The 16,805-nt window shown below is 44.2% G+C and overlaps 1 protein-coding gene across 3 annotated transcripts in view; it reads left to right on the forward strand.

Annotated features, from left to right (window-relative positions):
* FGFRL1 (fibroblast growth factor receptor like 1) overlaps nt 1–16,805 on the forward strand; it is a 169,865-nt gene that overhangs the window by 68,903 nt on the left and 84,157 nt on the right. For all 3 annotated transcript variants that reach the window (XM_063157934.1, XM_063157935.1, XM_063157933.1), the window contains exon 3: nt 15,482–15,754. In XM_063157934.1, coding sequence (XP_063014004.1) covers nt 15,482–15,754 — 273 coding nt within the window. The remainder of the gene's footprint in view (nt 1–15,481; nt 15,755–16,805) is intronic.

Genomic DNA, 16,805 nt, shown 5'->3' on the forward strand with positions numbered 1-16,805 from the left:
GTCCCCAGCTTTGTGCAATTGTGCAATTTGTGGCACTTTGGTACCTTGTGTGACCCTTGCTGTGTGACTATCAAGGACCTAAGAAAGTACTTTATTCATTAGGTTCTCTTCCCTTTTACTTGTCTCTGTTTTAAAGGGTCATTTCTGTAGATAATCCAGAGAGATGGGTGGGAATGAGACCTAAAGGGTCTCCAGCCCACAGTTTGTGAGATTTTCTCCTCATGGTCCTTACAACTTACTAACTTAGACAGTTTTACTCCTCTGTGAAGCCAAGGGAAGGAGCAGCAGGTATTAATTTGTTTCTGTTGGGCTCATCTATGGGCCAGTGCCAGTCCAGTGCCTTGTCTCTGCCTTTTTGGGTATTTCAGAGGGAGATGCAGGAGGCAGCTCCAGAGCGAGCTCTGTTGGGAGCTTTCCTTACTCTGGTTACTGCCTTTTGCAGGTCCCAGGTTTATATTTATTTTGAGCAACATTGCTCAGAACATGAAAGGGTTTTCCTAGGAAACTTTAACAGGACACTGAGAAAAGTAAAAGGAATGACATAAAGTGGATCCATCCCAACGTTTTTGTTGTTTGATTTTCTGGTGGAGGTTCTGCTGTGATACCAGATGGGGGTTAAATCCTCAGATAAATCTTTCAAAGAAAGAGCCCTATTTCCAAAGTTAAATACCAGCTGTCTTCTTCTGTCTGAGCACCCTTTCCATACCTGTCCTTTTCTGGCTGGTCTTACATTGATGTCCTAAAGAGATAAAATTCATGAGGTGACATTTTCTGAGGGTCAATCCATCTCCATCCCTTCCAGTAGCTTTTAAGCCTTTAAGCCAATTTCACACACATTGTTTGAGAGGGAGTGATGTGTGAGATACTAAGTTCAATGTAGAAGGGATTCTGATTGTGCTGCATCCCACTGCCACCACGCTTGGAACAAAGGCTATTGCAAATCTTCAGCCTTTTCTAAATATATAGATGAATTTTCTAAATAAGGAGACATTAATGCAACAGTGAGAAACAAGCAAATAAATAAATGAAGATGTCAGCAGATTCTTGCCCCTTAATAGGCCCTGGCAAATGGCTCCACAGAATGTAGGGCCATTGGAAATTAAGCTTTGTTAATAAATTGCCTGTCATTGTAAACTATCCCATCCCCAGTGTGGGGCTGGACAGGTATCAGTGGGAGATGTGAATTGCTGGTGGCTGTTGCCCTTCTTTCTGTGCATGAGGTGATCAGGGTGTTGTCCCTTACCAGTGCCAAACTGAATCTCTTTATGCATTGTCAATAAAACATTATATGGAACCAAATAGTACAGAACCAAGATATACAGAGCCAAAATGCATTTCCAGCTCTTCATGCAGACTTCAGCTGCATTTTAGTGGTGGAGCCCTTCAGTAGAGACCAGAGGTCTCTGACCCATGGAGGTTTCCTTTTCCCTGCAAGGAGTTTGTGTTTGACCTTGGCAGTCACAGTTACCAGCAGAGCTCCCTGCTCCGACTTTGGCTTCTGTTTCAGCAGGCCCAAAATCTGTGGGGTCTTTCTGAATATTTCCCTCCTCACCCAATATTGCTGAAAATGAGCCTGAAGTGCTGACAGACAGCAGCACTCTCAGCGTGTAGGAATCCAACATAAACAGACTTGCTGGTTGTGTACTTGGACATGTTAAACGAGGTCCCTGCTTTGATCTTCCTTGCACTATCCTGAAGCCCAGCAAGCAAAGGCTAAGTAAACAGACCTTTGATTTCAGGGCTGTTTGGAGCAGAGGTCTTGTAAAACTTTTATCAATGGCAGGGCTGAGCTACTGAGGTCCCTCTTGGACTGTAGGTGCTGCAAGAGTAGCAGTGTGGTTTTACTGACCCTAACATCTCCCTGCTTCCCTTAATGACAAACATCTGGGAATATGAGCCAGCTTTCTGTTGATTGTAATGTGCCAGTTTCTCTAGGAGAGACACCTGCTTATAATCTCCTGTATGGTGAATGGAGCGTAAGCTATTTCAGATCCTACAGCTATTGGATCCCACAGCCAGTGCAGCCCTTTGTTAATGCATGTCATAAAGATGCTTAAAAAAAATCACATGGGACACATTCGTGGGAAATGCTCGCATTACTAATCCTGTGTGTTCAACACTCCTTGGTCAAACCCCACAAAAACCAGTTCTCTGGCTGAAATAGCTTAAATGTTACAACAAATTGGATTTTATTTATTTGTTTCCTGTTTTCAGAGCATTTAGTGATTCCCCACAATCACAAAGGTCACAAATTTTCTTTCGTGTTTAAATAAACAGGAGATTCTCCTTCAGGATCATGCCCTCCGAAAAGAGACAGTAAGAAACAAGCACCTAATATCACAAGATTTAAAAATTAAAATTGTGGGTTCTGGCAAAGTCCCGTCAATGGATGAAACACAGGAGTTGGACTGGCCTCTGCTTTCTTCCAGTTTAGAATATTTCTGTGTCTTCTGGTGAATTACATGAAGGAGGCTTTGTTTCCCTTATATTTACCCTAGGAAAGTGACATAGGAGAGTGGGGTCCTGCCAAAATATTTTATTTTTTAGAAGCATTATCAAATTTTATTGTTTTCAAAAACCACTGTACTTAAAATAGTGGAGTCCAGGCTGTTCCCAGTGGGCCAAAGCTCTGGACCCTCTGGGTGGGACTATTTCAGGCAAAGCTTGACTGAGCTCAGGACCAAAAGCTGAAGTGTTTTGCTCAGCCCTACCCATGATTATTGCTTCATACCAAGATAAATGCTAAATGACAAAATAATTGACCAAAAATAATTGACCAGTTGCTCCATGTCCGTAGTGCTGCTGCTGTACCTTCTGGAAGTAAAGCTGAGATTGTTGGTGGAGTAAATTGTGAGTCAGAGTGCATCTAGACCCTCTTGTCTTCTGCCCTTACACTTTTACAGCTTGGCCTTAAATGATGACCTTTCTTACACTGCCTAAGTCATGAACTGATCTTTACTGTCAGTCAAACAATGGAGCACTGTTCTCCCTTCGGAAGTGAATTTTGTCTTTTGTTAAATAGTCACATCCACTATTAGATAAGAAGTGTTTTTAACAGCCCTCTGTTTGTTGCTGTTTGATGGCAGTTCTTTGATCCCCGGAGGGGTTTGCGGCGCTGTTTGTGATATACAGCAAATCGATTTTACACATTTCCATCTTCTATCGACGAGTCTTCCAATGGGGCTTCACCATAATCAGATTGGAGAACACCATGGCACAGACGTTGGGAAGGGGCTGGAATTTACATGCAATAAAGATTAGGGGATTAGCTGCTGATTAGGAATGTGCTGATTTCTCCAGCCTCAGGTACAGCAAGGGATCCTGCATGCCTGCTGTTCTCTGACCTTGGGTTTTGACCTCCTGACTCCTTGCTCAGAAATGCCAGCAAGCAGCACGGAGTGATTCCTGACGTGGCTTCAGGAACAAGTTCAAGTCACTTCAGCAGTAAAACCTATTTTAGTGAGTGGGGAAGCCCAGAAACGGGGCAGGCTGTGCAGACAGGCTGTGGCAGCACTTGGGAGTGAGGCAGGAATTCCTGCTGACAGCTGATGCTCCGTGCGTGTGCCGGTACCCGCACGTGCGCCGTGGGACGCGGGCAGCTCTGCATCGAGACAATATTTCTCCGTGCACAGCTTTTCCTAGATAGAGCCTGTGCTCCCAAGGTTTCTCCCCCTTCCACTTGCAGGAGGGACTGCACATTACCAGACACTGAGGTAATAGGAGTGCACATTAATTGATATTCCAGTGGCTCTATCTACCTGCTGGATGTGATGTTACATTCCAGCGCGCAGCCCGCCAGCGGGATGGCGTCACTCGGAACCACGGAGCAGTGTCAGCACAACTCCCGTGTGCCTCTGTAGCTGCTGGAGTCTGGGCAGCTCAAATAAAGCTGTGCTGAGAACAGGGGGTTGGGAGTTTGCTTGTTTATCAAATAATAATTAGCACCATCTTGATGCAGATGTACAGGGATGAAAGGCAGGCAATGTGGGACCTTCAGCAAAGGAGAAGTATTTCCAAATTCATAGTTTGGGGAATCTAAATGGATTTATATTTTAAATATGTGTTTGCAGTATACCTACAATACCCACACTGCTAGGTGCTGGTTTGCTAGTACCACTCATCCTGACACATGCCATGCTGGTGTGCAGTAGAGGTACAGGAGGAATATCTTCCTCCAGGTGGTATCAGGCAGCTTTTGAGCAGCAAGGGGTGCAGCAGACCTTTGGACATACCAGATTAAATGCAAATCTGGTTTTATCTGATTTAGAAGCTGAACAGTCCCAGGACATTACAGCACAGCCTCTGGCAGTCCTAGGTGGTGCAGTTGGACATAGTAAGTGTGACAGAGCAAGAAGTCGTCACTCTCTCCTGGTAGTAAACCAAATAAAGCCAGCTAAGAGTGCACTAACCCTGTTGGGAGCAAACCAGAGGAGGGACAGAGGAAGTGGGTCTGTCTGAAGCTCTCCCAGATGCAGGCATGCTGCAGAAAGCTTCACTTGCCTCTGTCCCACTGAGTCTATTGTGTTTTTACAGCAGGTAGTGTGTGCTTCAGTGTCTGAAGAGCAGGAACCAGATGGGAATGCTATAAGAATTCAGTGATAGTTTCCCTATGCAGGAGACTTGGTGTCTGTTGAGTTTAAATGTAGGTTTTCAATTAATCAACCCTGGGAAAACTTATTTTAAAGTGCATTCAAGTATTTTCCCCTCCTGGAAGTGATGTGCAGGTGTGTATAGGCTAGACTGTAGAATGGCACAACAGGAACAAATCTTTCAAGTGAAATATTTGGTGCTGAGGAGGCGATGTTCACACTGAAGGCACTTTGGGAGTTTATTCTGGATCAGCTCCAGTTTGGTCATGTAGATTTGAGTGCTCGTTAATGGAAATGCCAGAGGACAGCTTCTGCTTTTGTTTTCCCTGGGGCCCAGGTAGCAGTTGCTGACTGTCTGCATTGGCAGCTGGTGGGGTTTGGGAAGATGGGATCTATAAAGGAAAACATTTGGTTTTGAGGATGTGGCACCTCCATTTCAGAGGAGTGTTTCACTTCAGAATAGCTTTAGTCTGATTCTGAGAACTAAATGCCCCTTGCAGCTCAATTTCATACGAAAGCAGCTTAGTCCATGTGCACCAAACCAGCTTCATGATGTGAAGCAAAGTATAATTGGTGGTGAAGATCAAAAAATTGATTTTAAAGTATATCTCTGGTCCAGATTATGACACTGATATAGCCATATGTAAGGCAGACCTTTATGATGAGATTTTAATTCAGAGAGAAAGAGCCAGCTCCTATCACGCCTACCATGGAGGTTTTGGTAGGGCAGCAGTGAATGGTTTCAGGCAGATTTTAAAATGCTGCTGTCTTACAGGTGAGTTGCATTTTTCTTTTAGAGCAAGATTTGTCTTTTTACTTTTAATTTTTCTTCCAGAGCAGGACAAGTTATATATATAAATATACACACAGACATATGTATACACACACACACACATATATATACACATATTTATACACACACACACACACACACATATATATAAATATATATATATATATATATATATATATATATATATATTTGTTTATTACTGTCCAAAATCAATTCTGTTTTCAGATTTTCAGATTTTAGGAACACAACAACCAATTTAAAAAATATTACCATTGCTTAGTCAACATACTTTTAAAACCACAACTTTTTTGCTTGTGTGTGTTTTACTTTGATTGGCCAAAGTTATTGCACAAAATATTTCTCAAGCTGAAAAGGGGAGAAAACCAGGCAAAACTCTTTGGAAGAGAAAAGCAGGTAAAGTCTTGCATCTTGACAAAAATGTGATTTTCTCATAGGAAAACAGTTCTGCCAAAGTCTCCATACCAAGCCTCCTGTGCAGCCATTCAGCTGGAAATGCTTTCTGTTCTAGAGAAGCCTCTGAAAATATCTCCAGTTCTGAAATACCACAATGTTTATCTCTTTGTGGTCACCATCAAACAGTTGTTACCACGCTTTTGTGGTGACCAAACATAGAAGCCCCCAGAGACGAGGGCAGAGGGAAGGGAGGGCTGAGAGCAGCCTTGCCGTGCAGGGCACTGCCACTGATTTCCCAACAGCAGAAGGCTTAGGGATGTTTTGGCGGTGTCTCATGATGGAGAGTGAGTGTTCAGGATGGTTTTCTTCTGAGTCCTTAGTGCACTAATCACACCTTTTCCATCCTGGCTATTGGGAAAGGCCAGTAGGAACCAGCAGTGGATGGAAGAGTTTAAAGTCTTCTCCACTTTTATACCTTACAGTGAATTCTGGTTAAAAAGGTTTTTAAGAGTATTTTGAGGAAAACCGATTCCTTGGATACAAGTGAAAAAGGCTTCTGTGTCAGTCTGTGGCTGAAAACCTGCTGCTGTGGGCTAGCAGGAAGGCAAACCAGCTATTTAAAGGTCTGTGTTTGCATCGTTCCTGTGCATGGCACGGAGTCAACCATCATGGTTTCTGTTTTCCTGCAGACATAAACAATGACACTTACAATTTCCTGCTTGCACAGTGCTCACACAAGAGCCTGTCCATAAGGGAAACGTCTAATTACTTATTAAACCCTGCACACTGCTCAGACTGGGTTAAATATTGACTGCCAAGGTTCAAGGGGAGTCTGCGTCACCAAACGTGAACTTGGGCATCCTATTTTCTAGGAACTGTTCAGATTAAATGGATGGGTGACAAAATGCTGCGTGCAGGGAGGAGGGACACAGAAGGGGACAGCAATCAGCAGGTTGTCTTAGAAATAAACACCTATCTTTGGAATCTGGGGATTTGGAATGTGGTTGCTATTGCTGGCTCGAAGGGGAGTTTTGTTACCAAAAAAAAAGTGAATTAAACTGAGTCTTGTGGAGTGCTTGGTTTGTTTTACTGAAAGTCCTAAAGATGTGGGCGATTTGGCTGGAAAATCTGCTGGGCTTGTGAAGCAAGATTTGCATGGCTGGGGAACAGTTGGAAGGGCACAGTATAATGGTATTTATGTTAAAATTTGGGTAGATCCAACCCAGAAGGTAATTCAGGGCTGCCTGACTGGATTGTTTCCCAGAGATTATGGGAAGCAAACAAATGTCTTGTGTTGGCAGGAATGGTCCCTCTGTGACCTGTGGTGGAGATGGTGGAGCCTTTTAGGTTTGGAGAGAGCAGGTTGGGGCTATGGAATTTCACTTGGGTTTTGGATCCTTCCTCAAGCCAGAGGATTTCTAGCTTTCTTCCAGAATTAGGCAGTTCGTCCTTCCTGGAAATAGCAGGCCAAAAAAGAAAAAAAAAAAAACCCTTCTAATTTTAAAATCTTGAAGCCATGTTTTAAGGCCATTTCTTTTGAAAAAATGCCCAACAAATTAGGAATGACATTTTTTAGATGGGCTTGCCTTCTTGAATGGGGATGGAAGAGATAGATTGTGAGGGTGTGTGTACCAGCACACCTTTGTTGTACTTATCTCTTCTCTAAGAAAAGTTTTCTGATTATCCATTGAGCTGCATACCTGAACTGCACCGTCAGTATAATTTTAGCTTTTGAGTAGAAATATTAGTCCTCTCCTTTGGCCCACACTAATCCCACTGGCAGCACTTGAGAAACAATAAATAATATCATTTCTTCCACGCTAGAAACTTTCCAGCACATGAAGTCTGTTTCCTCAAAAGTAATTTGAAGTAATCTTAACTCTCCTTTGCATTTGCTACCTTGAAATCTGAGGGATAAAGTTACTATTTTTTGCTGCTGAAAAAATGTTCGGCAACAATTGAAATTGAATGTCACCCATGCACATTTAATTTAATAAGATGGTAATTTCATGTTAAATAAATACCAACTGATTATTGGAAACATATGCTCAAAGGATTTAGAAACTACATAAGAGATACATATCTCATCTACTGTTGTTGAACTAATAAATCTAAGCAATAATCAAGTACCAATTGTTCAACATACAATAACTATTTTATTAAATGTCAGTGAAATGTGTATGCAGGGCACTTAATTAAATGGAACACATTCCCAGATATTCTAGTTTTCTTAGTTTTGGAACATCTAGAGTAGGAGATTTACTGGCAGCCTTCACACAAGGGGCTAGTTATTACTCATGTAAAAATATGTCAGGTACTTTTTGTGCTATCAATAAATACCCATTTCATCAGCAAAGCAACTCCTACCACAGAGGGAGGGAAGAAAGGGAAGATATGGCACTTCACTTGCTGTGAAATGGATCTGCAAAGCTGTTTTCTCCATCAGGTTTTTGGCCTGAGCCATGCACCCAAGCCTGAAGCTTGCTTCTGCAAACAGTCCATGGTTTCCAAACCTAAGCCTGACCAGCCATCGGGGCTGGTCAGCAAATACTTGTGGTGTTTTTGTGTTCCTCGCTCAGAGTCTTTGTTCTACGGAGATGCTGTTGGTTTTTTCTTTAATCTTTTGATTGTTTTTGATAAGCATTGTTTTTGTCTGTGGGCGCCTATGTTTTCAGGCCAAGAAGGACCCATTAGCTCATCTAATCTGATCTCCTCATGTCACATACCAAAGCATTTGGACCAGTTACCCCCACGCTGACCCCTACTTTACTTGGCTAACAAATACCTTTTGGAAATCCAAACTGTTTTGTTTTGAAAATATGAAAAGATGTCAGATTCACCAGTCCTTTGAACTGCTTATTCCATTAGTTAATGGGATACATGGGCAACACATTCATCCTTTTATCTCTCTCAAAAAGCATTTTTATCAGTTCTGCTCTCCATGTAATGGCTTCCAACTGTGCAGAGAGCCAAGAGCTCCTCTCTTGCAGGAACACCTACTCCTCTTGATTGAAGCTGTTCCCAACACTGCTTTGTAAAGCCTTCCCTGTGGGATTTGCTCCTTGGTAGAGTTTGTCCTAGCAGAGCCAGGCCTCTGTCCATTCATCCATCATTACAGCCTGAATGCCAATACAAATAATGGTATTGATGATATGCAGAGAGTGTGAGGGCATAATCCTCATGCTGGTCTTGTAGAGAGGGTTAAACTATTGCAGAAGAGGTTAAACTCTGGTTGTAAGCAGGAATTGTCCAGCCCAGCTTTGCAGCAGTAGGTACCCCAAGATAGGCAATTGTGGATGTGTGTTTCAAACATGGCTTTTAGGTGGTTCTTTCCAGCTGCCTGTGTACGTTTTGAAGTGTTGGAAAGGTAAAGAAAATTCATTTTGCTGTGAACCACCTTGGCAGTAAAGACTTTGGAAGCTCAGGTTTTACCATGATGAGCATGGTGAAGGCCAGACGTTGCCTCAAGTTTTGGTGTAAGAGATTGTGTTTCCACCAAATGAGCAGTTTGGCTGGTAACCTCTGTCCAATTCCTTTGTCTCACTGTTGAAATGAAGCATTTCTGTGCTTACTCTATTTTCCTCCTAGGACATACACTATCTGTGGTACTCCAGCCCCTCATGCTAATTCCATGTGTTGATGGGCTGTTTGGGTGCTTCATTGTGAATGACTTTGCTAATTTGCTAACACAGCACTTCAAAAGAAGTCTTATCTACATAGAAAGTGAATGTGTTTGGTATTAAATAATAAAATATACATAACCCACGGGGCTCTTAAAACTTATTTAACTTCTTTATAAACTTTACAATACAGTATGTGGATATTATAAATTACTTTCCATTCCAAGAAACTGTCCGGGCTTGTTGACCTTCCTTGGAATTTCCTCTTTGTAATTATGTTTAATGTGTTAATAAAGTTCACTTTGAACTGTGTGATGGCAAATGGTCTCATAGGACATGGGTCAGTGCTGGTGCGTTCACCATATGTGAAGCTTGATATTAGTGTGCAGTTCAGTTGTAGGAATAGCAAGGATAAGTCCAAACAATTGCAGAAGCAGTATCTCCTCCCCAGGTTAGCAGTAAAAAGGGGTTCATGGAAAGTTAGGAATGTGGAGTGGGAAATCATTTAGCTTTCACTGCTAGGTGTTACTAAATTATAGTGCTGGGTTTGAGTCACTATCAAAACACCATATATTTAGAGGGTTTTCACACAGAGCTGTAAATCATGTTTACTGCATGTATGAGTTGAATGAGTGCATGAACTTTGCAGTGCAGCCCAGGAAAATATAATTACATGAGTGTGTGTTTTTGACTGTGAGAAATATGGACAGGAAGCTCCAGGCTATTCCACTGCTGCATCTTAAATACACTTCTAGAAGTTGTTTTTGCTGCTTCCTGGAAATAGCTATTTGCTAAAGCAAAGAGGCTTTCTTGTGTTTTACATAACTCCTTTTGCCGAGAAATGGCAGCTACTGTCCCTTCCCAAGGCACTGTGGAGGACAGCAGGAATGCTGGTAAAGCAGTGTCAGCAGCAGAGCAGCAAGTGGGGCTTTTCTGTGGTGTAGGATAGTGGATATAAATTGAAAATTGCCCAGCTGTTCAGCAAGACAGGTGTAGAGTCTGTCTTTTATATAATGGAACAGAATGGGGATTCCAGTTGCTTGTATTCGTAAATGAGGCAAATAAATCTGCACACTTGTCTGCATGTATATGAGCAGAAATATTTAAAACAAATGAGGTGATCATGGCATTTCCTTGTTAATGTTTGACTGAGTTTATATGATCTTGAACAGAAAACTTGGCATCTGGCTGAGCTTGTTGGTTTCTTTCTGGTTGTGTTTATATGTATTTGCAGATGGGGAAACTACAAGCAGTGGTGGAAAATGTAGGTTCTGGGTTGTTTAAATTATATTTTAAGCCTGATTGCACCCTGGCCCTTGGAACTCCAGGCATGATCCCTGCTAGTAACTAAAATTATTTGAATGTTATGGGGCAAAGTTATATTTAGTTTGTGTTTGGAGAAAGAATAACAACGAAGCACGGGGGAAGGCAGCTGCATTCTCATCACTTCTTCCCGAGTCGCATCCTCAGATGTCAAATCCCACCCTTCTCCCTCAGACAGAATATTAAGAAATTAGTCTCTCAAATTATTGGGTTGAGGACAAGGAGGACTTAGGAAAACCTGCCCCACTGGGCTTGTGTTGAGGTGGGGCTTAATTTTCTGAGCGAGCTCCTTCTGTTCAGACAGGCTGTAGAACCGACTGTGCCCTCTCCACTGGGATGGGGCTTAAAAGCAATGCCCCGTGGCCATAGAGAGCTGTCCTTGCCTGGTGGAGAACTGCAAGAGTTCCCTCTCCCTTCCTGACTACAAAAATGCCTAAAAATCTTGGATGGAATATCTACCTAGGGCCTTGTTTTCATGCCTATATCCCATGAAAAAATACTGCAGGAAGAAAATGCTGTGTTCAGAAGCATCACCAATTGGAGATTCTCAGCACTTAAAATAGGTGGATGTTTCCAAGAATCACTGCCTAATGGCTAAGCAATTGGGGGGAGCACAGTGTAGAGACCCCTCCAGGATTTACACTCGGGGCCGGAGGGCACTTGCTCTCTGCTGCTCCACCTTGAAAGGATCCAGGAGCTTTGACTGTGAGTGCAGGTGCATTGCAGTTGACAGGATTCATTTCCCCCTGGCCAGAAAGATGATCCATATTAGCATTAATTTTGCATTGGTAAATATATGAAGTCACTATTTTAACAGCCTGGTTTAATGAAATGTTTTCAGGTTTCAGAATGATCCCTTATGGTGTTGCTCTCCAGCTCCTGGGGTGTTGCCTTGCCCACAAACAAGGCAGGAGCAGTGCTATAGTGAGCAGACATAGGGTATTGCACTCAATTAGAGCATTTCTGCTCACACATGACACAAAGCTGAGCCCAGGACAGCAGAGATCATGACTCTGGCTGCTTGAGCAGTAATTTCATCTGCCTTTGACTGCTGCCTTAGAGCACGGGACAGATGCCGGCAGCGCCGAGGGATGGGAGGTCAGTCAGCGCCGGGGCTCAGGCTGTTTTTACCTCCCTGGCAGCTGTAGGTGAAGCAGCAGGTGCTTTCCTGGGGGGGTGCCTGGCTGAGCAGCTGTAGATGTGCATCCAGCCTGCAGGGCCCGAGTGCTGGGCTCCGCTCCCGCACGCGCGCCCCAGCCCTGCGGGGTCAGACACAGGGACAGTCCCAAAGCGGCGCCTTGGGAGGGCTGGCTGGGCACTCTGCTCCCCTGGACACCCCCTGGCATGTCAGGGACCAGTGCTGGAAGGTGGGGAGCTCCTGTCAGCAGCAGGGCTGCACACATGCACACGGGAAATTGGCTGGCTCAGCATGTTTTTACTACATCTTTTTATCATGCAGTAGGAGATGGAACGGCTACAGAGAAACCTGGGACTTTAATTTCCAAGAGAACCTGAGTAATGCTGAGCAGCCTAATATCTGGATTCAGAGGGGGAAGGTGTTTTTGCCTAGATAGTGCAGATATTTTTGCCTAGATAGTGCAGATTTGCCTGGATAGTGTGAGGCAGCTCTGTGTCAGTAGCACCCGCTGCCCAGAGGATATTGGAGAAGGGCCTTTTTTCAAAACAAACTTACCCCTCTCTGCTGCCTCCCCTGGTGCCTCTGATGGTGCAGAGTGGCGAGATGTGCCAAAGTGTGTCTTGACTGGAAAAGCATTCATCCGTCACTGTTGCAGTCCCAAGGCAGGGCTCTGCAGATATGTAGTGAAATAAGACCCAATGAATGCCTGTGCATGAGAAAGAGAGACTCACATCCCGATGATATCAATATTTTATTCTTGCTGTAGCCCAGCTTCAGGAGGTCCAGCTACCATTAGCTTGCCAGGGCGTCTGAAGCCTCTGGCGTATGTGAAGGTGCTGAATTATGTTGTGGTTCTTTGTAAACACTGTAGTAAATTACCGTATTGCAATAATTACCATGGTGCTCGATATTTACATCAGAACACTGATTCCAGAGAGTACAGCTTGAGCAGAAAGTTATTAATGCAAAGATGATAGGTAATGAAATGGAAATACTTACAGCAGAAACAAGGCCTTATCATCTTTGTCCTATAGATGTACACTACTGAGAAGTGCAAAATTCACAGCAGGAAAATAGAGTGAGGGGAGGGTTTTATTCCTGTTCCTGAGAAAGCTGCTGGAGGAGCTAATGAAGAGCTGCAGTAATGTTTTAAGGCAGAATGGCTCTAAGAAACGCGCCCATTTCTAAATGTCATAAAGGTCTGCGGATAGATCCTGTGACAGGGACTGATCCAACAATTCCTCAGAATGAAAGGTCAGTCAAAGGAAAATGGCATTTAGGAGGACCAAGCTTACCACTGACCCAAACATGTGACAGGTCCAGAGGCAACTCTGGTGCCATCAGGAGCCCCGCCTGTGCAGGCTGCCCCAGAGCAGCTCATGACGTGACTGGGAAACTATCTGATCCCTCCAGGTCTCCAAATTCATCAGGAGTCACCATGAATGTCGGAAGGAAAGGGGTTTTGAAGGAGCCTACAGCAGGCTTCCAAGCTGGGAGGAGAGTGCTCCTCTCCCCACTGTCCCTGCTTGCCCTGCACCAAGCATTTTTTTTTCCCAGTCCTAATTATAGATCTGTTTTTGTCATTTGAATATGCATGAAGTAGAGTCCTGGCTCACAGGCAGGTTGCAGTGAAACTACTCGTTAAGTCTGACTTGGTTAGATAGGGCTCTGAGTCAGAAAGGAACCTCTCCAAGGGCCAGCCCAGGATTTCAACAAGTCTGTGGACTTGTCTGGGCATTTCAGCTCCTTTGCACTGAGTGAGTGCATCATGTAGGGAAATAGAAACTGGGGGCAGATTCTCACCCAGTGTTTGTGAATTCTGCCTTATCAAAGGCAATACACAGAGCCCCTTTTCATGGGTGGATTTTCATTTTAAAATATTCAGCAATGCAATTTGTGTCAGACCAGCATTCAAAAGAGCTTGGGGTTGTCTCTCCATCCACAGAGATGGATGGAAATCTCACAAGGTGAAGAACATAAGGGTGATTTGGAATTTTTAGAAACACCTGGACAGGCAGGATTTCTCATGGTGTTTTGCCAGTCCCTTGGAGTATGGGAGGATACCATCTCCCCCATGATCTGTCCCGCAGGTGACTGCAGAAGATGTGAAGGGGTGGGTGTTATCTTTGCCTTCTTTGTTATTTTTTGTTATCTCTGACTTTTTCAGAATAAGTGCTCTCAAGGTCCTTACTTTGGGTCATTAGGAGTTCATCAGAATCTGAGTGTACCTCAGACCCATTGATTTAACGAGCCTCTTAGTTAAACTCTTTAATAAGTTAGTTCACCACTCTGTTCTCAGCTTGAGCAGCATTTCTCATTTCTTTTCACCAGCAAAACTGCAAAATTCATGGATGGGATTCAACATGAGTAACAGCAACAGCAGCTCTGGAGTCATTCAGGAGCTGGACTGTGTGTACTGCCTCAGTCATGCTGAGGAAAAATCAAGCAGACTTTGGAATAATAGGAATTAGTCATGAGGAAGTGCAAATATGAGCTCTGTAGTTTATTCCCTGTGGGTCCAATCCTGCAAAATGTTAGGAACGGGAGTAAAATATGAGGGAACAGTTCCAAATCCCACAAACATCTTGTGGGTTTTGGGTGCAACTCAGCATCAGCAATTCTTAGCAAAACATGTTGTCCTTGTGCAAGAACAGGGCACTTATTATCACACCCATTAATAGACTATTCTGGGAAGAGCACTGCTATTGCAATCTGTGTAGAGAACTTGTGCAATTAATGAAAAGGCAGAAAAGGCAGATGCAGGAAAAAGTCTCTCAACTTTTCAGAGCCTTGGGAAGGAATTTCAATTGGAATTCAGCTATGGGAGCATTCCCACTGCTGGAGTCTTTATCACTTCTTTTTTCTGATTGCTGGCCTGTCCAAGTGCATCCTGTTATCATGTGGCAAACAGTGTTTTTAGTCTGACATTCCAGGGACACTCTCTTTTGTATGAAATTATCACCTTTTACAAAGGGCAAATACTTGTCAAGTGGGTCAAACCGGCAGGGTTGCTAAGGAAATTTATAAAAATATCCTCTTTTGGACTATAAGCAATGTTAACATATCAGGCTATGCTATGTCTTTTATTGAAGCACTCCTCAATGAATTTTCTGTGTTCAACAACTGCAGGCTTATGTGTCTCAGATAAAGCCCATCTGGTGACTATTAAAGGAAATTACTGTACATACAACACGAAAGAATTAAAACATTTGGGGGGTGTGGGGCAGTGTTTTGTTGTAAGCACCACTCCTGTTACTAATTTTACCTTCAGGATAGGTGTTAGGTTTAAAGCAACTACAGTTTCTTTACCAAATACACCAGGAAAGTTTGTGGTTGGGCTCCTTCTTGCAACAGGAAAATGCTGGAAAAGCAATAGAGCCTCAGAGCCAGGCTTCCCTGGTGGGTTAGCGTGAGCTGCAAAGCTACACCTTCAAGTCTCTGTAATTGCTGACATTTCCAGCCTTGGTTGGAAGTGGTTTTTGGTAAGCACCTTCTATTCTGTGCAGCAGTCAGTGTAATGGCCGGATTGACGACGCAGCTTTGAATCAGTGCCGCGTCACTGGCAAAAGCCATAACAGCTGTCGCTGTCTCTGCTCTTTGCTAGGCCCCCCCAGGATCGCTGACAAGGTGATTCACCGCCAGTCCGTGAGGCTGGGCAGGACCATCAAGCTGCTGTGCCCGGTGGAGGGCGACCCGCCGCCCCTCACCATGTGGATGAAGGACGGGCGGACCATCCACAGCGGCTGGACGAGGTTCCGCATCCTCCAGCAGGGCCTCAAGATCAAGGAGGTGGAGAGCGAGGACGCGGGCACCTACATCTGCAAGGCCACCAACGGCTTCGGCAGCGCCAACGTCAACTACACCCTCATCGTCATCGGTGAGTGCGGCCGGGCCCCGCCAGGCCTCGCCTGCTCTGGAGCCACACACAGAGCTCGTTTCACGGCAGAGATTGCAGGTTTGCTCTGTGTTGGGGAAGGTGATACAGGAAAGCCTTATAAATGTGATTGCCTGGCAAAAGATTTGGAGAATATAGAAGCTATAAGGGAAATTGAAGTGAAAGCAAGCTTTGAGATACCTTAGTTACTGAACAACTGGAAAACAATGGTGTGGCTGGACTGAAGGTGATCCCCTTTTGATGGAACAACACCCTCTGCCTGCAGACAGGCCCAAGACTCAGAGCAGCCCCTGCCAGCTTGGCAGAAGGGGCCCAAAGAGGAGTTTTTAGGGTTTAAAATGTAACACAGTATAGTAATGTAATGATTCTTATAGGCAGTATGTAAATGCTGTAAGATTTGTATCTTGTGCTAGATTGGTTAGTGAGAATCAGAATATTCAACACAGAAGAGGATTAATTGTATTGTAACGGGAACCTCGCTCTCTTACGCTTTTGCTCTCTTACCCTTTTGCTCTCTTACCCTTTTACTCTCTTACCCTTCTTACTCTCTTACCTTTTTTACTCCCTTACACTCTTCCCCTCTTACTCTCTCACCCTCTCATCCTCTCTCCCCCTCTCTTCTCTCGGGCCTGCTCTGAGCTGTGTTTGGCAGCTCCCAGCAGGGCCCTGCACCCAGGCCCTTTGCAATGAACCCCGAGTTCCTGACCTGGCTTCAGAGATCTCTCATTTCCATCCATCCTGGCTGTCTTACAGCTCCTACAGCTCTGCTAATCATTCACTGGCCTCCACTCTTAGCTGGCCCCTCCAGTGTTTGAGGATGGCCAGGGCTGGCGGTGCTGCTGCGCATCTTCTGCTGCAGCCGGCTGCAGGCTGATAAGATTGCAGAGTGCCAAAGGTTACACATAAACAGAAATGATGCAATAGCCACCGGGGTCCAGATCACAATGAATTCCACACAGGAAAGGCTGTGTGATAAGGAGAGGTCACACTGATCTTTATGTTTGCTGTTGGAACAGGATAGCTCTCAAAACAA

This window comes from Melospiza melodia, chromosome 5, assembly GCF_035770615.1.
Source record: "Melospiza melodia melodia isolate bMelMel2 chromosome 5, bMelMel2.pri, whole genome shotgun sequence".
NCBI lineage: Eukaryota > Metazoa > Chordata > Aves > Passeriformes > Passerellidae > Melospiza > Melospiza melodia.